Source organism: Paralichthys olivaceus, chromosome 9 (assembly GCF_024713975.1).
Source record: "Paralichthys olivaceus isolate ysfri-2021 chromosome 9, ASM2471397v2, whole genome shotgun sequence".
Taxonomy (NCBI): domain Eukaryota; kingdom Metazoa; phylum Chordata; class Actinopteri; order Pleuronectiformes; family Paralichthyidae; genus Paralichthys; species Paralichthys olivaceus.
This window is the reverse complement of record NC_091101.1, coordinates 13,704,009-13,725,142: the sequence shown is the minus strand read 5'-3', so window position 1 is coordinate 13,725,142 and position 21,134 is coordinate 13,704,009. Positions and strand designations below refer to the sequence as shown.

Genomic DNA, 21,134 nt, shown 5'->3' with positions numbered 1-21,134 from the left:
AAGAAGAACAACTTCCGTTGTTATTGCTTATGGATGTGACGAAGCTTCCGGCCGCCAACAGCGACCCTAGTCTTTTCGCGGTAAAATGAAATGAGCGTCTGGCGTTGATCAGATTTGTCTGACATCTCCCGCCACATTAACTTTGAGTTAACTGCTTCAACTCGAAGACCGAGTCGCTGTTATGAAGTGACAGTTGAAAGCGACCTGCTGACGTTTCTTCTTCATCATAGTAAATACACCGAGGGGAACAATGGTGCTAGTGACCGCAGAGAGCTTAAAGTCCGAGCTGGACATATTCTGCATTCCCTGTCCCGACGAGTCGGTCCTCGACAAGAGTAAGTGGCTAACGATGCTTAATTCTTCAGAGGGAAAGTGGCTAAAAAGAGGCTGCGAGTATGTAAACATCCATCTGTCCACTACTGCCTACAGGGCTGAGCATCAGAACAGCATCCATGCAATACAATATCATTCTTAAGTATATATTAGAAAACATTTCTCTTGATATAATTATCTGCCATGTCGTCCAGCCCGAGGTGCAATGTCATGTGGCTAGTCTCTTATGCTATTATCGTGTGCAGTCAATTACTTTGTTAATGTTGTTATTGTCATTCATCTCCTCACAGTCCTGCAAAGCAACATTTGCCATTGTGCTAAATCTTGATCACTTTACAGCACATTGGTTTTTGTCACTAGTCCTTTTTCCTGACTCTGATTATCGCTGTTATGAAGTTGGCTCTGTGTGTGGGCTCATTGTGATGCTGCAGAAATAATTTGGGACTGATCACATGTAGAAGAAATTAAAGTGCTGAAAACGGTTGTACACTCATGTATGTCTATTCAAACATGCATCGTTTTCCTCACATCCATCTCTTCACTCCATCAGTGGTGGAGCTGTGTATTTGCAGCAGGATAGAGGCAGATACAATATTGCTGGAGTGGGTCGCCTACAGCTCCACAAGAAATGTTAAACTTGCCATGGACACCCTGGAGCAATTCAAGCATGAGGTGACATAGTGAAGTCGTACAGGCTCTGAAAAAAAATAACTTTAGCTTGGTCACAAAAGTTTCTCTAACCAGAAGCTAGGGAAACTATTTTGCTCATAGTGTTTGTCCATGTTCTTTGCAGGTTTTGAACAAGAGGAAATCCAAGCAAAGCTTCAGAAAAGAAGAAAGTCAAAACAGAACCAGAGACATTCACTCACTGCAGGACTTGTATCTTTTAAAATAAAAATAAAAATCTTGAGTCTCCAACAGATTCTCCCTCTGAATCCACCTGTTGTCTCTGATGAGTGTCTTGTCTTGATTATGTCATTGTGTTGCAGCCTTTAACACTATTTGTTCAGAATCAAAGCAGAGGAAGAGGAAGACGATCTTCTAGATTCCTACTCTACTCCTGCAAAGGTAAACGTTTATTCTTATACAAAACTTTGAGGTTTTTTGTTTCTGCACTTTTATGACTCACTAGCTGTCCAGAGAAATGCCTGAGAGAAATGGTCTCACCTCCTGTGATCTGCTCTGACCATGTTTGTGCCACGCTCATCTGTGCAGGGCTCTCAGAAACGAGCACTGACCACTCCTGAACACCCTCATTCAAAGAGGAGTACAGCTCTGCTGGCCAGCCCAGGGCTCCTGCTGTCTCCTGCCAGCTTCTCTCCCAGGTACTCAGCCGAGCACATCAACAGTCCAACCTCCAAACACAATTTGACTTTGGAGTCACGATACTAAAAGAATCACTCGACTGACTCGCTTTAAAATGTTTGTTGACTCTGCTCATCTCCCATCTCTCTCTGCAGTGCAACGCCATCACAGAAGTACAGCCAGCGAGGAGGGAAAGGGGAGGTGGTGGTCACGTTCGGGGCTGTGCAGGGCGCCCGCTGGGTCGGCAGGAAGGCTCCAGGTGCAGGCGTCCAGCTGGAGCTGTTGGATGGTTCGGAAGGCTCCCTCCACTGCAGCTACAAGTACATGTTCCAAAGGCTGCGAGATGTTCGAAATGGTATGCAACAGTACATCCTTATTCATGGTCTTAAATTATAGACCCCAGTTTCTGTCAAAAATAAATGTCCCATGATTTTACACATTTAAATACATTCAAAGTAACTAACTTTTGATGTGGAGTGAAGATGGTACAAGTGAGTGGAGTTTTGACTCCTGCCATCAGGGTGGAGGAACACCTGACACTGCACTGTGCACTGAGAGAAACTACTGAGAGCCTAATTCACCCTCGTGGATGATAATGAGAAACTAACAACTGTCAAAGTCTTGACCAGAGATTTTTTGCTTCTTTCTTTCACAGTGTTGACGGACAAGATAGAGGAGCTGGGAGAACGCCTCAAATCTCACTTCAACATCGAAGAGTTCTCTCCCGTCTCTTTGCCAGCGCAGGTAAAGATGTCATCGTTGTGAAAAAATGTAGGACGCTACCAAAAGCTTTGAGTATTGTTACGACTTCAAATGAAACTACAGCTTTACAAATGTGAATAACTTAACTTCCAAACGTTGTAACTTTTTTAAATTAGCTATTAATTCATTTAAACTACATCAGTCATGAAAGAAACGTCTTGTTATGAGGAAAAACTGTGACCATAGTTTCATTGTGTAATTCACATTGGTTATTTTAGATTACTAAAATAGTTAATTGTAATAACAGTGAAATCTGTGTCTCATCATTACCTGGCTGCTCAGTGTGGTGTGTCTCTCTCTCCACCTGTAGGACAGTATAACAGTGCTGGGACAGGTGTGCTGCGACGGTAACGGCAAACTGAACGCACAGTCGGTTCTGTTGGAGGCGGGACCAGAGCAAGGTGGTCAGCAAGTACCCGTTGACCTATCAGAGCTCAACGAGTACTCCCTGTTTCCTGGTCAGGTGCGCAGAAGGACACTGTGAAAATCTTGTTAGCTGTATGAGAACTATTTGTTTTTGACTAATTAATGTACTGAATGTCGTGGTGGCCTCTCCTTTGCCTCTGCACTGCAGTTTGTGCAGCAGGTTATGTGACCACCAAGAGAAACAGAGCATGCCAAGGACCTGGGATGGAGTCTCACCCAGCGTCTGACCGAGAACTCTGACACCAACAACAGATTTCAGAATCAGTAACTGTCTGCTTGTAGTATCTGAAACTACTGTGAAGGACGCATTCAGCAGATTCATCCTTGTCTGCCCTCGTTTCGCAGGTGGTGATGATGGAGGGGATGAACACAACAGGAAAAAAACTGATGGCTTCCAAACTGTATGAGGTCAGTTACAAGTCAACAACAAGGGCTGACACGTTAACAGAGACAAAGACGACACATTTTAAAGCCACATTTACTTTAAGATTAGTTTTAAAATCAAAATGAAGTGCTTCTTTAAGTCTGTTTATATATTTTAACTTTTAGGGCGTCCCTCTTCCTTTCTACACCCCTGAGATGAAAATGGAGATGTATGAAGGTAAGGAACACTGCTTGCCTCGCACTGTGCTCGTACTGAATTGTTTTGAGAACTCGATGTTCTCTAGAGATTAAACAAACATGTTCATGCAGAGAAGAACTGACTGCATGAAAGGGGTGCCATAGTTTTATCTCTTATCACATCAACCAAGTCCCTCGTCTTTTCATGCATTTGCAGAACCGATGAATGTCCTTGTGGCTTGTGGACCATACACACCATCTGGCTCTCTGACCTTTGACCCTCTGCTGGATCTGATCAGTATCATCGTCAGAGATCGTCCTGATGTCTGCCTGCTGGTATCATAACCTTTTCTTAATGAATAATAATCTTCAGTTCTTCAACAAACATTCTCCTTGTGTAGCTTGTTATTCATTATTATATCAAACTTGAAGAGAAGAAGAAATTATAACACTTGTAATGGCGGCTGCAAGTTTATCTGCGTCAACATCTCCACACATGGGAAAAAACCCAGAGACTGGTGTATGGAGATATTTTGTGTGTAACGCAGATCATCATGGATAAGATTTATAAACTTTAACTGTGTGCGTGTTTGCACCAGCCCCTGAAGAGTATCAGATTTGGAATCAAGAATTGTTTATTATTCTGTGGTACCAAATTTCTGGTAATGCAATGACTCAGTCACTGTCGTATAATCCTCTAATGCCTCTGTTATGTGTGTTTCCTAATTCTCCCTTTGTTTCTCCAGCTTGGCCCATTTCTGGATTCCAAACATGAACAAATCGAGGTCAGTTTATCAGTGAACAAAATCCATTGTTTCCCAGAAGAGCTGATCTTTGAACTCATATTTTGTGATTTAAAAAAAAATTGTTTGACTGACACATGCACTATAAATCTAGCATTTTAAATCACTCTTCTTATTTTGAGTTTCTGGCTCAAGGGTTCATTTGTTATGTCATGATGTTTCTTAAACAGAAAGCTCAGGTGACTGAGACGTTTGAGGCCATTTTCTTAAGATGTATTGAAAGCATTGTGGATGGGACCAAAAGGTAAATCTCACATCGGACTCTGATTCCACTTCTGAATCTTCTGAGAAGCCACATTTCTCCTCATGGTATTTATGTACGGTGTCCTTATCAGAAACCTTTGTTTTTTTTTACTATGCTTTTATCTAGTGTTGGCTGTCATCTGGTGTTCGTGCCCTCACAGAGAGACATCCACCATCATTTCATCTACCCACAGCCTCCCTTCACTCTGCCAAACCTCAGCAAGGACCAGGCTCAGGTCTCTCTCTCTCACACACACACACACAGACCTCACGGTGGTGTTCTGTATGCAGACTAAACTAACTGCTTGTCTTTATGACTTGAGCCTAGTCATTGGTAAGTGCTTGGTCACAAATCATGATCCGTATGTTTTTCTTTATACTCCGCAGCGTGTCACCCTGGTCCCTGACCCCTGCACCCTCCTGATCGACGGTGTGACCTTTGGCTTGACATCCACTGACATCCTGTTCCACATGGGCGCAGAGGAGATCAGCTGGTGAGGAAGAATTCATAACGAAACAGAATTTTAAATTTTCACATAGCCTCATCCTGCTGTGGAGCTCAGTTACTGATGCGACTTAGGAAAGTTTCACATAATTCAAATGAACAAATGCTGTGTTGCTTTGCAGTGATAAATGTGTTCATATTTATCACCACTCTGTATTTTTATGTTAAAAGTTACTTTGGTTTGTGTTGCAGTGGCACCGGATCAGACAGATTTTCCCGCATACTGAAACACATTCTGACACAGAGGAGGTAGGAATCCCGAGGACTCTTGTTCTTTTCTGTTTCTGATGACTCCAAACATTAACGCCCCCGCTCTGTTTCTGTGTTAACGTGAAGTTACTACCCGCTGTATCCACCTGTGGAGGAGGTCAACATGGACTATGAGAAGTTCCAGAGCTTCGGTCAGATGCCGCTCACCCCCGACGTTCTTATCATTCCCTCTGAGCTGCGCTACTTTGTAAAGGTGCAAACCTCCCTCCATTACATGCACATGTCATCCACATTCACAGGAAGTGTAACTAAGGACTAAACCAACATTGTCAGAGTGAATGTGAAACTAAATAACAGAAGAAAAGATTGGTCAATTGACATGTAAATATATTATCAAAGTTTAACCATACACTTTATTTTAAATAATTATAGATAAAAGGAAACAATGCAGCCCAACATACAGAACTTGAACTTTTTTTTTTTACATATATTTAGTCAAATGCAAACAAATGCACATATTTTCTGCATTGTTTATTCTGTATATAATTCTGTCAGAATCTTAATGAGCCTTTTTAAAACCTTGTATTCTCATGTCCTCAGGATGTGGTTGGCTGCGTCTGTGTCAATCCTGGACGGCTAACAAAAGGCCAAGTGGGCGGGACCTACGGCAGGCTGCTGATTCAGCACGCCACGTCAGAGGATGGGAAAAGAGCGAGCCCCTGTTTAACTGCTCAGGTGGTGAAAATCTAACAAGAGATCAGACTTTTCATTCTCACCGTCACACAAACAATCAACTCTTGGAACTTTTGAAACCACCTCACACAGTTTAGTCAGTTCCATACGACCAACATGTTGAGGGTGTGTACGTTCTTTGGAGGAAAGGTGGGTTCAGTCTCTCTGCTACAGCAGAAATAAACACCAATAAATTATTGTCAACATTGGAAGTTAATTATGTACTTTCTTCTCCCTGAGAGTGTTATTGTTCACCTGTGGTTTGTGTAAGTAAATGTTTTTTGTTTCACAGTCCTTTCTCCTTTCCTGTTCTAAAGCTTTATATCTGTGGTTCTGTTCAGAGGAGAAATAAATCTAGAAACTACTAGATAATGCAATGTAAAATATCGGTGTTATTCCAGGTGATCCATTTTTTTTTATTTTAAATGTTAATTATGCAACATTTTTAAATGTTTAATGCAACATAAGATCCAGTAGTTTTGCCTTCTTTCTCATAAAGAACTGGGGTTAGGTTAAATTAGGTGCAGCCCAGGGGGGGCACTGGTCCCATCTGAAATCTAATTGACCCATGACGTGCCTCTGCCCTGTCAGTATTAAAGAGGACTAGTTACTTATTAAAAGTATTAACAATAGATATGACAATTTGTTAAGAATGTTTTATTTTCTTAGCATTTTTTAAAGTACACAATGTGCTTGAACAAGGAACAATTTTCAGCATGTATTTAATGATATGTAGCTTTGTTTAAAGCTATAGAGCTAACAGTTAACAAGTAATGACTTGAATGTGCTACAGATTCAGGAATTGTAAATGGCTCTTAGACTTATAATTGGATCCTCTTCGTTAATCGTGGCCCCTTTACTCCCCTTGATTTAGAAAAATCCTAGATCTGCCACTGGGTTAATTAACCCCAGTAGGTGTGAGTGTCTCTGAACGGGGGGAGCCTGCCTCACACCCGGTATCAGCTGGGATTGGCTCCAGCCTGCCCCCTTGTGACTCTTCCATGATAAGGAATATAGATGATGGATTGATAGATGCATTTAAAACACATTTAGTCGTAAAAGTGATCAAACTCATCAGAATCACTTTGTTGGTCCGTTTTTGTTGAATTGTCCACTTGAAAAATCTCCACGTAGTCACAAGTTGCTGGAAAAGAAATTGAACATCTTATTTTAATCTTCATCTCATCCTGTCATTGTGATGGGTTATAACTGATACTTTACCTTTAGTCTTGTCATCATCTTTCGGGTCCTTGCCTCTGAAAATATGATCATAAAAAGATATGAGAAACATTTTCTGATGTGTCTTCACCATCACAGACCTAAAAACTGGACTCACATTTTCTTTGTTTGTTCTTGAGGTGCGAGGAGATTCTCGATATCGTCCTCACTGAACTCATCCCCGTCTGAGGATCCTGTTTTACTCCCTGACTTATCATTGTCGTCGTCTTCAGCTGCTTCCTCTGGAATTATGTGAATCTTCTTCAGTCTGAAAATAGCAATAATAATAATAATATTTAATTTAGTCAGGTTCAGTCATTTACAAAGAAAATCATTGACTTCCTTTATTTTACCTGTTTTCTTGTGGTGAGATGATACTGTCATCAGAATCGCTTTCCTCCTCTCCTGCTTCGTCACTCCTCTGCTCCTCTTCCTCCTCTCCTTCCTCCTCTTCATCAGACCCCTCTTCACCTTCCCATACCTTGTTGTCAACTCTTTCATCCTCCTCTTCACCCTGAGAGGAGGCAGAACCCTGTTTTCTCTTCTCCCCATCTTCATCATTAAACCTTTCTTCATCGTCTCCCTGATCTTCCAACTCATCATCTGCTCCTGTCTCCTCTTCCTCTGTTGTGTTCTTCCTGCCAGAATCCTCATCGTCGTCATCCACATGTCTCACGTCTTTCTCTTCATCTCTCTGACTCTTTTCCCCCCCATCACCAAGATCGTTCTTATGTTCCTCTTCTTCCTCATCCGTCTCTTCTTCACTGTCTTGTTCAGCACCACTGTTGCTCTCTTGCATTTCTTTTTCTGCATCTCCATTTTCAATCTTCACACTATCACTCTCTGGTTCCTCCTCTCTGTCTGATTTCTCAACAGGACTTAGATTCTCTGTATCTTCGCTCCTGGAGTCTGCACTCTGACTCCCTGACTCCTCTCCAGTGGAGTGACTCTGCTCTTTGTGACTCTCAGAGTCTCCTTCACTCTTGGTCGTGTCATTCCCCATCTTCTCGATTTGTGGTGATCCCACAGCGAGTCCCCCACTCCTCTTTGTCCTCTCACCTCCGCTTGTCCTGCGTTTCCCTGACGAGGCATCGCTCTCGGAGCTTTGGACCACTGTGACTCTAGCAATGACAATTGCACTGGAAGTCTGAGTCTGAGATGAGCTTGAAACAGGAATAAACAACTTACTATTTTGTTATAAAGACTTCACCCCTGCACATACATATATTATGTTAGAGCAAAGATGTAATTAACTTTATTGTGCAACATACAACAAAGGTGAGAACAAATAATAGGCAGAATAATGATTCGGAACATAAAATCAGAAATGGGGATCATTATTATTATTATTAACAGAAACAACAATAATAAACAACTGTTTAAAGAACAGCTTACTTAGTTACAAAGTGCTCAACAGAAAGAAAAGCAATGGAATTAAAAGAACAATCAAAATATAGAAAGATCATAAAATGAAGATACACAAAGAAAAAGACAGTTATGGCTGATCAGTGTAGATTTACTTACTCCTGAGAGCTGCAGCTTTCTCTGTCTGAGGACATACGCTTTGTTTTTCCTCTCTTCTCCCTCTTCTTCCACTTCTCTCTGCTCGACTGACCGGAGTCTCTGCCACTCTCGCTGCTCTCTGCCTGGCCACTGGACAGACGAACTGGATACACACAAGGGACAGTTACATTTAGAAGAAAGACAACACTACATGTATTGTATGTACACATCATTTTATGAAATAAATGCTTGTTTCCTTTTCCCACCTGGATTGATGTCCAGCTCCTGGGGGCAGTGACTGCTCCTTTTTTCACCACCCATCTCTCCTGGTGCTCTTCTTGTCTCAGCCTCCACCAACCTCTCGTGTGGAGGTTCATCCATGTGCAGCTGACCCCACAGAGCCTCAAAAGCTGAGGGGAACCTGGCAGCACCTGTAGTCCAGGGGTTGTCGCACTGAGGGGAAGCCCAGTCTGGTTGATCCTGCCTGGGCCACAGGGGATGATGAGCGAGCGTGGGGGTGAGGTGCTGGAATTGGTGGGAGTGAGGAAGGATGGAGGGAGGAAGGAGGAGAGATGAAGGAACAAGAGAGGAACCTTGGGGTTGATGGGGCATGCTGGTTGGAAACCTAGCTGACTGGGGTTGAGTGTGGGTGAGCCAGGAAGACTGACAGGGCAGATGAGTGCAGACTTCCTGGTTGTTGTCTGAGCGGCTGCTTTGTTTGTTCTCTTGAAGGGCCGAACATTTCTGTGGCTTTAATCCTGCAAATAGAAATACATGCTAAATGTGACTGTGCGTGGAAATGAACCTGTTGTGATGCTAAGAGTAAAACATCTTAACAAGATAGGACAGCATGGCTGTAAAAATGATTCATAGGAGTCAAGTAAATGATGAAATATCTGTATTTCCCTAAAAGAAATATGATACATGTGAGAATATACTTTCTTAAAGTGAGTGAGGAAGAGAACAAACCTTGTAAAAGTTGCTCAGCAGAGGATTTTCTCATTTGTTCTTCCTCTGAATTCTTCAGGCATGATCTCAAATATTCCTCCATCCTCTGTCAAAGAAACAAGGATCCAGTTTCATTAACTTATGAACGGCTTGCTGAATCAATTTGCTTTGAAAATTAAAGGCTGTATATTGATAATTGTTCAGACCTTCCTTTGAGCAGTTTTCTCCTTGAGTTGCTGCTGCCAGTGGGGGGCGCTCTCCTCCAGGTATTTCTCATACTCCATCTACAAGGGTCAAAGGTCAAGATGAAAGTTGAGCATATGTGATTTTTTAAGGCAGGAATAAAGTACAACTGTTTGTCACAATCAGTATAGGTGCCAGGCTTGTATTCCTGAGCTACACTGTCTGTCTGTCTGTCTGTGTCTGTCTGTCTGTCTGACCCGGACAGTCTTCATGGCAGAGTTTCGGGCCAGTAGCTCTCTCAGTGCATCCTGTGCTCTGTCAAACTGCTGCAGAAGCTGCCTGTTGTGTTGCTGGGCTGAACACTCTCTCTCCTTCAGCTCCTGCCAGCGCCTCTGCAGATGCATCACCCTGCTGCATGAAACACACAAGTCAGACAAACAATTACGTATGATGCACAAACACCTTGCTTGTTTCCTCTGTGCACTTACAGATGCTGACGACTCTGAGGAGTTGAAAAGTCAGCTTGCAACAGCATTGGCCTGTGAAGACGGTAAGAGAAACAGACATTGCATAAAAGGACAGTGTCACACACACACACACATACACATACACACACTTCTATCTTAGTGAGGAAACTCATTAATGTAATGAATTCTCTACGCCAACCCTAACATTGACCCCCAAAACTATAAAGCTTACTGTAATCCTAGCGTTAAAATACAGTCTTAACCCTCAAACAGTCCATTGACATTGGGTCAGAAAGTGAGGACCGACCAAAATGTCTTCACTCTGTAAGGTCTAGGCTCCAAATGATCCACACAATGATATATGTACAAGTAAACACACACACACACACACACACACCTTACACTGAACTCTCAATTTTCAACAAACTTTCCAGAGGCAACACGGTACAGATGACTGCAGCAGTCAAACTTTGTTATGATAATATTGTCAGAGGATATTTACTGTGTTTGCTGAATTTATATTGAAGACAAGAAACCTGATTACCATTCTTTAACTCCATTGCAGCATCCATGAATCTTACCTGTGCTTTAGACTGTGCTGTCTTTGTGTAGTGAAAGTGTTTCTGTCAGTGTCGGTCAGATTTCCAAGAGACATTAAATTCTCCTTCGGTGCAGACATGACTGTCGGCTCTCAGTGGATACAGAGATTAGCAGGGATTAAGGTCTGGGCGTTGGGGGGAGGGTCCAGAGACATGCTGCCAATCTGCACATCATGGGTGAAGTTAAGAGGTTAAACAGGAGTGAGATTTTTTTCAATGTGATTTATAATCCAGTTTTGTCACTTCCACTATTTCTGTAGGTCTGTGCTTGAAAAAGATTGAAAAACATTATTATGGAACTTTATTTCTGAAATGTGAAAGAGTGCAGTGAACATAATGAGGATCCTCACTTTAAACCATTAAACACAATTGGACATGGTGTGGAACTTAAATATTGAATTGACCCTCTTATAAAGGCCTCTAAGATTAAAACTTCCAGTCAGAGTGTGAACCCTCTTTTATATTGATACATATTAATAATGAAATCATATTGTAATAACATCTATCTTTCTATCAAGCTACTTTTCAGCAACATATATTAGAGAAGTAAAGCAAAATGTTCCATTCATGGTGCCCACTTCTAGTCCTGGAGAGTTGCACTGCTGTAAATTTTCATATTTCCCTTCTTTACCGACACCTCATTACCTCCATCGAGTGTTGTATAGACAATAAAGAGCTAACTGTGTATGGGCAGTGTTGAGGAAAATGGATAATTCAGGAGCTTTTAAGGACCAGAAGTGGGAGCATCTGCCAACAGCAAACACAGAATAGTGAGAAATGTCCATCACAATAACCAGAGCCTAAAGTGACACCAGTTGAATGTCCTCCCAGCTTGAGAGAGGAAGTGTGTGCACAGTCTGCCTGAGGAGTTCATGATACTTCACTTGCTCTAGCTGAATGGTTGAAGGGTGAAGAGGCTGTGGAGACCATTCACTGCGTAGTGAAATCATATGATCATATTAGAAATCTGAATTGAATAAATCTTATGAATTGTTACTGACTGCGAGAGCCTTGTTGATGTAAATCTTACATAACCCCAATCAACCAAACTTGTTAAATCAGAAATGATTACCAAGCAGCAAATCATCAAATTTGAGACTGAAACCATGTTTTATCAAAATATTATCCAGATTTTTGGATGTTGTTTATTTTTACAGGTACAGTGTTCAATCAAAAGCAACTGACATTAGTTTGTTTTTTTTGCATCTGTTGTCCCTGGGCAGGTAAAACAGGATAATAATAATAATAATAATAATAATAATATTAATAACAATAATAATAACTAATTAACGAATCATTTCAGCTCTACACTGTCAGGTAGTTTCATATATAACAAATCATCATGTTTTAGAAATTCTTCATATATTTTATATGCAAATAGCTGTCAAATTAATATAGTTGGATACAAATATAATATTATAATAAATCTGAATACTCAAGTACAGTACTTAATTAAATGTGCTCAGTTACCACTTTCAATTTTACGTTTCGAAATTGCACAGATTTATTTTGTTTCCAGCGGAACCAACAGTCCCTTGAATCACCACGGACATATTTTCATGTAACACTCGCGAGCTGATTCCGTCCATTGACAGAAGCCGTGGTGAGAGAACCAGCGTCTGACACTCACTCTGTCGTGAAGGAGTTTGTCTCTGAAGAAGTGCAAGGTTCGATTGAAACTTTAGAAAATGTTATATTGATTTAAAGTCGGTCAGGACGCTAACGAGTCGGTTGTTTAGCTAACGAAGCTAACAGACGCTTATTCGAGGGTGTGTCTGTCAAACCGGTCCCTCCACACAGCCACAGTTGAGAGGGAGACATGACGAGTGTGGCCGGGAAAGTTTTCTGCCGGGTGGAGCGGCTGTGTCGCCACCTGCCCGTGGTCCTCAACACCTTCCTGGTCTTCTCCATCACCGCGGAGGTGAGCTACCTGGTGATGGTCGAGGCTCCGCTGGAGCCGGACAGGAAGAAGACGGAGTGGTCCTCCCGGTGGAAGCTGGTCCACCTGCTGGCCCAGTACTTCATGCTGGGAAACATCTGCTGGAACGCCCTGCTCTTCCTCAGGACCAGTCCCAGCATCAGGGGGGTGTTCCTGGGGGGAGAGGGCGTAGGCCTGGGCTGGAGGTGAGGAAGCAGCAGGGGCTTCTTACTGTTTGATCGATACACATTTCCTGACAGGGTCCTGTGTGTGAAGTGACCTCCTTTGAGAAATGAATAGAACCTGGCTGGTGTGGAACAGTCATGACTTCCACCCTGAGTGTTTTAGATTCTGAAGTCTGTCACATAAATACACGTTTTTGTTGGCTGTTATAGTTACTTTACTACATTTTCCTTCATGTTTTAGTTTTTAGAGAAATGGTTATAAAGTAATATCCACCAATTTCAATGGATGAATCATCTATGGTTGAAATTATATTGAACAGGAAGAAATATACACGAAAGATACAGTCAATTATAAGTAAAGCAGAAAAATGACACTTTCAGTATTTTTATTGACATGAATGTGCAGATTTTTTAAATCTTAGCAGGAAATGTGTTTTAAGTCTACCATTGCATTACATATATGTTAGAAGGAAATAAAAAACCTTTTGACAACAAAAGCTGGTATTTATGGGAGGACATGTTTAGTAAGTTTTAACTGTGACACACTTTTTTTTATTATTTGCATACAGCAAAGGTAGGAAGGTGAAGACACATTCACCATTTGTTCCAGTTTCTCTGAAAATGAATACTAGTATTTTATTCTTCTTCACACAGGTATTGTTATACATGTGAGACACACACTCCTCCTCGATGCTCCCACTGCTATGACTGCAAAGTGTGTGTGCTGCGGCGGGATCACCACTGCGTCTTTTTCGGCCAGTGCGTGGGCTTTCGCAACTACCGCTTCTTCCTGAGCTGCCTGTTGTTCATGTGGTCTGGGCTCCTGTACGCCACGCTGATGAACGCCGAGGTCTTCATTGTCATACTGAAGGAGGGGTTGAGCCTGCACAGCATCCTGCTGCTGCTCATACCCTGGATCATGCTTGTTTCAGGTAAGATCTGGTGTCTCACATGTTGGTTGTCCCATTTTTTTGGCCTTGAGCTCCTCCACCAAAACCAGGTTCGTTAGAAGAAAGAAATGTGATCAGAAATCTGTGAAAAAGTACTGTCAAATTTATTCAACCATTTTTAACATTTGATATTTGGTTCCAAACAATAATCAATTATAATATCAATTAATCTGCTGATCAGCAACATCTTCAAATATCATGTTTGTCTGTAAAGTAAAATAAACTTTAGAATTTGTATAAAATAGATACAAATCCCCACACTGAACAAGTATGAGAAGTCACACTAAATCATTTCTTTAACTAATTATCAAAACATTTAATTAATTATTATCTTATATTATCTAATATTAATACAAAGCAACACTGTCTTTACGCCTGTACCTGGGGTTTTATGACCGACTCTGTCCCTTCTCTATGTCCTAGGCCAGGTCTCAGCCCGCGCCTTTGCCTTCGCCTTCATCGCTGATACATGTGTGGTGGGCTTCCTGCTGGTGTCCTCATTCTTCTTCTTCCACCTCTTCCTGCTGTTTCGGGGACAGACCACCAAGGAGTGGTACTCGTCCCGCCGACCCTACAATCTGGGACTCCTGGGCAACCTGCGCAGCACCCTGGGCCGTCGCTGGTACCTCTGCTGGCTCTGCCCTCTCATCCCATCACCTCTACCTGGAGATGGGATAAACTTCCCAGTCACAGGGTCACTGGAACCCACCCGGTAACAGCTAAGACTGAAGATTACCACGTTGTGTGTCCTTACTTTTGTGGTGATGGTTAATGGTGTTAGGGATCAGCAGCAGGGGAGATCACCTCAGTTCAAGAGGAGAAATGGTGGGATGGGAAGAAGCTAGAATAACATATGGTTGTTAAAGATTTTGTTGGATTTTGCCCACCAGTATCTTCTCTGTATATTTAGCTGAGGATTTATGGGTCTACTTGAGAAGGTACATTGACCTTGACCCAAAGGTCCTTTGTACACTCATTGAGGCCGGCCTCAAGCTCCTTTGGAGTACTGAGCACTGAAATATATGTAAACGCGAATGTATTTTACTGAAGTTAAAAGAAAATGTTAAATGCTCATTTAGCTGCCTACATGTGAGGGGCGCACACATTTGGCTTGCACTGTCCCTGAATAGACGAACGGATCATAAAGTACACCGACATTTGCCTCTTATATGCCGTTGTGACTTAGCTGCTGAGTTTTACAAATACACTGAACTTTTTACTGGATACTGACAGTGATGTCTAAGGTTGCAGTTTACAGATAAATGTAAAGTCATTTAGTAAATGCAGTATTTATCTATTTATCCATCTATTGACATCACATGTGAATGGTCTTTCCCCATGTTTCATATCAAACTGTTCATGTTTCAGTCAGACAGCGACTGTTAAACCAAACCTACAGTGTAATAACATGACTCTATTTTCCTACTTTGTGTTTATTTTTTACAATCAGTGATACAACACTTGCACTGTCAGATGTCAGACTTCAGATTGACGTTTTTTCCAGAAATGTTCTGGATTTTTTTTCCCCTGATATGTTTCGTGGAACTGTTTCACCAGACTCAGATTATTTCATTACTTTTCCAGTTGGAACACACAACATAGTCAAAACCTGCATCGATTCAGTAAGTATGGATTGGGAACACAGCGTTGATGCCAACTTTAATTTTGTTGCCTCATTACAACACCCCCACACACTCCTCCTTTGCTTTTCGTCATTTTAATTATCCCAGTCTTAAAATGTAGTGGAAAAATCTTATGCCTTTGTTTGACAGGTGCTCTTACTCGTCCAACACAAAAATTACATCACAATCCAAACTTTTGTTTGTCAGTATTGGTAGTTTTGCTCAATATATTTGTGCTTAATTTCTTTTTTCGGGTCTATTGTGCCATTTGATGTTTGGTTTCGCCATTTAAAGATGATTGCGTTAAACTTTATGAAGGGAATGATTGAAAAATGATTCACTTTATTATTTTGTACTCTAAAAATTGGTGTACGTTGTGTTGTGTTAATAAAACTTGGGTTTGAAATGAGTTTTTCCTGCAGTTGAAATCATTTTAAACATTGAGTTCATGAATGAAAAAAAAACAATAAGGCAGATCACCTACATGTTTTAACCCAATCAGGAAACTTGTAGATTTTTAATTCAAGGATTTCAAATTTATATTTTAAAGTAGTGTGCCTTAGTATTTGTCCATTATAAATGATTGATCACAAAACAAAGAACAATTCTAACATTTTCCTTTGACCAGTTTTAATGAAGCAGCCCATCTATCAACATAATCTACTCATTCACATTCCTTTTGATTTCATTTTCAGGGAGGATGATCTCTAGCAGGCTGTCACCATCTGAAATATAATCATAACTAATACAGGCACAGCCATTTTGGACCCATATCCATGATCTGAATTCAGGAGAATGTAAGGAGACACTTTGTATTTATTTTCTTCCATGTGTGAATTTATAATAACCAACAGCTCGTTAGTGAACCATGACTGTGTCAGGTGCAGTCTATGATCAACACAAGCCTCCTGAGCTTTATGAAGCAGCTTCACCCACAATGTAGCTTCCACACCTTCATTAGTTTGGACCTGACTGCTGGTGAGTCGTCTTGTTCTCAGTATGAAGTACTCGTGTAGTACTTTACAGCAGGGCGGGTTCAGCAGTATGATACTTTAGTCAACTTATAAATGAGTTTATCAGGATTTGATGAGCAAGCTTAAGTTAGTTAGCTGAAAAGTGTTAGCTGCGGTGGTGTGGTTAGCATTTAGCTAGCTGGGTAAAAAGATGAATGAATATTCAGTATGTCAACAGGTCTTGAAAAACACTGACATCACTTTTCAAATCTAGTTAAAGTGTTCTTTCAAAACAATCAGGCTGTAAGCTAGCTTAACCAAACAATGTGAGCTAACATTAGCAATGGAACCTAGCATGAAATTGAACCTGAACTCCATTAGAAATACTGTCATTAGTGTTCTTATTAGTAATAATAATAATAAAGATAGATTCTTTTTTCAGCTGATGTAGCTCTCATTACAGCACGTTAGCCTAAAGCTAGGCTAATCTGTTGTATTTCCTGTATTTAATAGATTTTTATTTTTATCTGTCCATTTCCATGCTATGCTGCAAATGTGGATCAAGCATGTGTTTCATGAAGTAGTGATATTTATATATTAGGAATTATTGTCACACATAGCTGGAAGGAAATGACAAGTGTGTTTTCATCAGTGTATACCTTAAATCCTGCAGAAACCCTGCAGTCTTTTGAAATGTCAATTCTAAATTGTTTAAATAATTAATGCAAGGTAGACCAGTAAGATAAGCTAGTCTAGTCTAGTTCAATACAGAGCTTTACTCCATAAACACTATTAATACTATATCAATTAAGGACAGAAGAAGAATGGAGAATATTTCCTAAAAACTGTGTCACTTATAACGGGAATTGTTCATACATTGATCACAAGCAGGAGAGAGGAGGAAACCACCAGGATGGAAATCACAAAGGAAAATATGTGAGTGATGTTCACTGAACAAACCTTCACACACAAACTGTACAACTATATGATTGACTTGATAGCAATAAATGAACCTTGGTCTCTGGTGTGTGTGTGTGTGTATGTGTGTGTGTGTGTGTGTGTGTGTGTGTGTGTGTGTGTGTGTGTGTGTGTGTGTGTGTGTTTTTGTGCAGGACACCAATGGAGATGCTTGAGAAAATAACTGAGCTGGATTACAGTCAGAGCCAGCTGAAGGAGCTGAACACTACGATGAGGCACTGGCTGGATGTTGCAGATGATGATATGGCAGTGCTGCGCTCAGAGAACGTCACCCTCAAAAAACAAGTGAAAGTGTAACTTGTCACTCATTATCATCTACAAATTAGCAGAATGGTCCCTGGACCGTTTGACCTCAAATTGTCACTGCAATCATCTTTTAGTTCGTGTTCATCATCTACAGTATAATTCTCTCTGATCTGAGTTGATCTGATCAACAGTCTGTCTTTTTTTATTATGCATGCTGTTGGTATTCAAGCCAACAATATATTACCATCACACCATAACAGAATATATTAGAACACATTTTTCCACTGCACTGCACTCACCCCCAGTGGAATACCACAAGGCTCCATTTCTTGTCCTATTTTATTCATATATTCCTCCTCTGAGCTCTGTTTTAGGTCCTCATCTTTGGCCCAGCAGATTTGTATGTGAATTGTATTTAAATCTGCATCAGAATGTGTAATTTAAATTTGCCTTTATCATTCAATGTTTTTTTATGAGTGCTTTAGCGGCAGTGCTGTAACACTGAGTAACTGCCAGGAGCTTGTTTGTGTGTCTGCAGCCTGGAGAAGCTCATCAGTGAAGCACAGGAAGTTGAAGAAGAACCTTGCAGGCTCCTTGTTACCAATGACCTTGATGTAAAAAGATGCAGTGAAAAAGAGATCCAGAAAATGGTGGGTAACCATAATTGTTGTTGTGTTGCAATATGTATTTCTGGTGTTTGCAGAAAATATTTAGATTTAGTGAAAGCTTAGTCACATGGATGTGATGTGACTTTTATTGGTAGTTTTACTCAACAGTGAGTTCAGTGCGATAGTTACTAACCTGTAATTTTTCACATTCAAAACCATATTCTCATCCTTTAAATCCAGGTCATAAGAGGATTTAGATATAAATCAGCAGTCACGTTGTCATAGGTATCAGGTAGACAAAGGCGAGAACTTTAAAAATCTCCAGCTGACTCTTCATGTTGTGTTTTTTGTGCAGGAGGAGGAATCCACCACGATGAAGGAACAAAATAAGAAACTAACCACAGAGGTGTAATTTCTGTTTCTTTTCACACAACAGCTCCAGTCTGTCATCATGCAGTATACCAGTACATTTGTAAGTAGAACATAAATGTGAACATTCTCCATCTTTAAATAATTTCAGCTGAAGAACCTCCAGCAAGAGAGAGAGCAGGACAAGATCAGCCTGAGCAAGTTCAAGGCTGCAATGAAAACCCTTGAGGTAAAACAAAGGATTCAACTCAGAGACGATGAATTATTGTTCACTTTCCATTCATCCTATCACTGCTCATTTTACTTTGTCAATGTACAGCTCTTTATTTGTTATGTTGTGTGTTTCCTCAGTTTGAAATGGAGGAGGCTAATGCTGGGCTGCAGCAGAGAGATGAAAGTCTTCATCAGGTACGAACAGAGATGAATCAGTACTGGGCAGCGACTGGCCAAAAGTTTCTAAATATGATCTTTGTCTTGACAGTTTTGTATTTGTCATTATTTGATCATCATATTTCTCAATGTTTGTGTTTCGTGATAGTCAAACTTGCAACTGAAGCACTTGGAGGAAACAGTCGAAGAGTTTTCAATCATCATAAAGGTTAAGATGTTTGTTTTATAAAATTTCAACACACCACATAATTTCATACTCATCATCAGAGCCTGACCAATATGGATTTTTGGGAGTGACAATATTAGGGAGTACAGAATTCAGATAATTATATATTGGCATCGAAAAAATTGGCATTGATTCCTAAGATCAGACATCAAACGCTTACGGCAAAGAAATTGGAGCTTAATATTTTATAGTTTAACCACAAACATTATTATATTTAAATCCACTGATCATATCAATGATTTAAACTAAAATAAGAAATGAATCTGAAGGTAAACTTGCTCATCGCCTCAGTAGACCTACAGAAATACTTCACAGAACAAGTATATGCGTCTTGACTTTAACGAAGTTGAGAAATGATAGATATTTTACTGAATTTGCATCTTGTGAGCTGCAGCTTTTAATTACTTCCTCTCGCTTTAATTCTGACACATTTCACAACAAACAGCTTGGTATTGTTTACAGATGAATAAATGTGCAGTGTAGGAATAAATCTGCGACATCATCTGACAGATGTTTTGATTTCTTTGCTCCAGGATCTCAGGGGGACAAATCAGGAGCTGAGAGAGCAGTGGGAGGACAGACAGGATGAGGCCTTACTGTAACTCTGAAACACAAAATCCTCTTTCCTTTCAGTGATTGTCACAATTTACACATCTGTGTGCACTCAACACTGGATTGTGTGTCTGCTGTTGGTTTCCAGCTCTGCTCTGAGTGACCTGACGGAAGAAAACGATGGATCGCTCAGTCCCCCTCTGTCCCTCTTAGAAGAAATTAAGCTACTGGCTTCTTCAGATGAAGTGAAGACAAGCATGTCAGACTCCACACATCTAATACATGTATGAAGTCTTACTTCTATGTTTAGACTCTTGACTCTTAAAAAATGTGGAACTAAGACATTCACCACCTTTTTAATTTACTTCCACAAGTGACCACTAGAGTGCCTCTTCAAAGCCCACTCTCTGAAGTAGCTTTGTTCCAGTAGATTGAGATAAATCAGTTGATTAATGATCTCTGGTGTTGTTGCTGCAGAAGGAAACTGAGACCGAGGACTTGCTGAAACCTCAGAGTCTCGAAGAAGATCTTCAGACCAAAAGGTTGTAGCTCTGATATATAAATGATCGTATGATAGAGACAGACTTGTAGTTCTGTATCATATGCTGATGCTGCTCTTTTCTTTTCTTCTTTGTTCTCTGCGCTCTCGACTCTTTGGCTTCTCCATTATCTAAGGTGGTCAGGAATCTCACAAACAGCCATTCAGAGAGCAGGACTTTTCATGATGTGCGTCCTCTTGCTCCTGGTTTTGGCCTTTGTGACGTCAGGAAACAGTGATTTGTTTTCCACTTTCTGGAATGGTGCACGTGTGATATTGCAGCCCTACTGCAGTGTGCACTATGGTGGCTTACCTCCTGTTTGATCTTAACCTCTTATAAAGTGACGTCAACTTATCTGCATCAATGTGGGTTGTTTTCGTAGCTTTTGTTTTCTACACAACAAATCATAAGGCTTTCTTGCTAATATAGTAATTTCTGCAAAAATACAACATTAACTAGAAAGGCACTCAGCAGAGCCAAGGCCCAACAGTCCCTGTAAATTCAATAAGCTGCACCAACTTCACCTACTAATCGATACCAGCCTTCTAAATACGCCTAATGTTTTGTGCCTAATGTGTTCATCAAGATCCAGATAATTATCTGGGGAAACTGGGGAAAATGTCCAAAAACTCTATATCCCACAATTTTATAAAAAGTGGTGAAAAACATTAAAATCTTGGATCCGCTCCCTGATCCAGATGTGCGCCAAACTTTAATGGGTTCTTCATCTTCATCCATCCTTCATCCATCCATCCATGGAAGTCTGTCCTATAGCTTTTGCATAATCTATTTAAAATCAT

General features: G+C 40.7%; 4 protein-coding genes across 8 annotated transcripts; 3 read left to right on the top strand and 1 right to left on the bottom strand.

The window, feature by feature from the left end:
* Window positions 1–7: 7 nt before the first annotated feature.
* On the top strand, window positions 8–6,092 carry pola2 (polymerase (DNA directed), alpha 2). 2 transcript variants are annotated; one of them, XM_020086405.2, is made up of 19 exons: window positions 8–112; window positions 231–335; window positions 884–1,005; window positions 1,127–1,212; window positions 1,344–1,401; window positions 1,549–1,658; window positions 1,794–1,993; window positions 2,294–2,382; window positions 2,711–2,863; window positions 3,172–3,234; window positions 3,376–3,427; window positions 3,605–3,723; window positions 4,134–4,172; window positions 4,361–4,434; window positions 4,561–4,669; window positions 4,821–4,927; window positions 5,131–5,187; window positions 5,275–5,401; window positions 5,749–6,092. In XM_020086405.2, the coding sequence occupies exons 2-19, from the start codon at window positions 251–253 to the stop codon at window positions 5,896–5,898; spliced, it is 1,800 nt and encodes a 599-aa protein (XP_019941964.1). In that variant the 5' UTR covers window positions 8–112; window positions 231–250; the 3' UTR covers window positions 5,899–6,092. The 2 variants fall into 2 exon arrangements, with proteins under 2 accessions (XP_019941964.1, XP_019941956.1); XM_020086397.2 differs by having other exon boundaries at window positions 25–335.
* A 778-nt stretch (window positions 6,093–6,870) lies between these two features.
* LOC138411367 (protein starmaker) lies at window positions 6,871–10,886 on the bottom strand. 2 transcript variants are annotated; one of them, XM_069531364.1, is made up of 11 exons: window positions 10,781–10,886; window positions 10,221–10,271; window positions 9,990–10,143; window positions 9,756–9,833; window positions 9,571–9,655; window positions 8,868–9,359; window positions 8,623–8,764; window positions 7,452–8,261; window positions 7,217–7,366; window positions 7,102–7,136; window positions 6,871–7,024 (listed from the first exon to the last, which is right to left on the bottom strand). In XM_069531364.1, the coding sequence occupies exons 1-11, from the start codon at window positions 10,876–10,878 to the stop codon at window positions 6,930–6,932; spliced, it is 2,190 nt and encodes a 729-aa protein (XP_069387465.1). In that variant the 5' UTR covers window positions 10,879–10,886; the 3' UTR covers window positions 6,871–6,929. The 2 variants fall into 2 exon arrangements, with proteins under 2 accessions (XP_069387465.1, XP_069387466.1); XM_069531365.1 differs by having other exon boundaries at window positions 7,452–8,219.
* A 1,476-nt stretch (window positions 10,887–12,362) lies between these two features.
* On the top strand, window positions 12,363–15,882 carry zdhhc24 (zinc finger DHHC-type containing 24). Its single transcript, XM_020085665.2, has 3 exons — window positions 12,363–12,922; window positions 13,556–13,833; window positions 14,275–15,882. Exons 1-3 carry the CDS (start codon window positions 12,618–12,620, stop codon window positions 14,565–14,567), a joined length of 876 nt encoding a protein of 291 aa, XP_019941224.1. The 5' UTR covers window positions 12,363–12,617; the 3' UTR covers window positions 14,568–15,882.
* A 298-nt stretch (window positions 15,883–16,180) lies between these two features.
* Window positions 16,181–21,038, top strand: LOC109624895 (myosin heavy chain, embryonic smooth muscle isoform-like). 3 transcript variants are annotated; one of them, XM_069531303.1, is made up of 12 exons: window positions 16,181–16,270; window positions 17,318–17,362; window positions 17,539–17,697; window positions 18,189–18,300; window positions 18,614–18,664; window positions 18,779–18,856; window positions 18,979–19,035; window positions 19,166–19,225; window positions 19,777–19,841; window positions 19,944–20,079; window positions 20,273–20,337; window positions 20,471–21,038. In XM_069531303.1, coding segments are annotated over exons 1-12 (1,017 nt in total). In that variant the 5' UTR covers window positions 16,181–16,268; the 3' UTR covers window positions 20,658–21,038. The 3 variants fall into 3 exon arrangements, with proteins under 3 accessions (XP_069387404.1, XP_069387405.1, XP_019935377.2); XM_069531304.1 differs by lacking the exon at window positions 16,181–16,270 and adding an exon at window positions 16,347–16,451; XM_020079818.2 differs by lacking the exon at window positions 16,181–16,270 and adding an exon at window positions 16,356–16,451 and having other exon boundaries at window positions 17,303–17,362.
* The last annotated feature ends 96 nt before the right edge of the window (window positions 21,039–21,134 follow it).

What these genes read in the sequence shown, in the direction of transcription:
- LOC138411367 (XM_069531364.1), bottom strand. Translation starts at nt 10,878, where the DNA reads ATGTCTGCACCGAAGGAGAATTTAATGTCTCTTGGAAATCTGACCGAC. An exon ending in CAGCACAGTCTAAAGCACAG is followed by an intron (nt 10,272 to 10,780) that starts GTAAGATTCATG and finishes CCGTCTTCACAG; the next exon opens with GCCAATGCTGTTGCAAGCTG. An exon ending in AGATGATGACAAGACTAAAG is followed by an intron (nt 7,025 to 7,101) that starts GTAAAGTATCAG and finishes TTTCTTTTCCAG; the next exon opens with CAACTTGTGACTACGTGGAG.
- LOC109624895 (XM_069531303.1), top strand. An exon ending in AGACAGGATGAGGCCTTACT is followed by an intron (nt 19,842 to 19,943) that starts GTAACTCTGAAA and finishes GTTGGTTTCCAG; the next exon opens with CTCTGCTCTGAGTGACCTGA. An exon ending in ACTCCACACATCTAATACAT is followed by an intron (nt 20,080 to 20,272) that starts GTATGAAGTCTT and finishes TTGTTGCTGCAG; the next exon opens with AAGGAAACTGAGACCGAGGA.
- pola2 (XM_020086405.2), top strand. Translation starts at nt 251, where the DNA reads ATGGTGCTAGTGACCGCAGAGAGCTTAAAGTCCGAGCTGGACATATTC. An exon ending in CCGTCTCTTTGCCAGCGCAG is followed by an intron (nt 2,383 to 2,710) that starts GTAAAGATGTCA and finishes CTCCACCTGTAG; the next exon opens with GACAGTATAACAGTGCTGGG. An exon ending in ATTGTGGATGGGACCAAAAG is followed by an intron (nt 4,435 to 4,560) that starts GTAAATCTCACA and finishes GCTTTTATCTAG; the next exon opens with TGTTGGCTGTCATCTGGTGT.
- zdhhc24 (XM_020085665.2), top strand. Translation starts at nt 12,618, where the DNA reads ATGACGAGTGTGGCCGGGAAAGTTTTCTGCCGGGTGGAGCGGCTGTGT. An exon ending in GGCGTAGGCCTGGGCTGGAG is followed by an intron (nt 12,923 to 13,555) that starts GTGAGGAAGCAG and finishes TTCTTCACACAG; the next exon opens with GTATTGTTATACATGTGAGA. An exon ending in CTGGATCATGCTTGTTTCAG is followed by an intron (nt 13,834 to 14,274) that starts GTAAGATCTGGT and finishes TCTATGTCCTAG; the next exon opens with GCCAGGTCTCAGCCCGCGCC.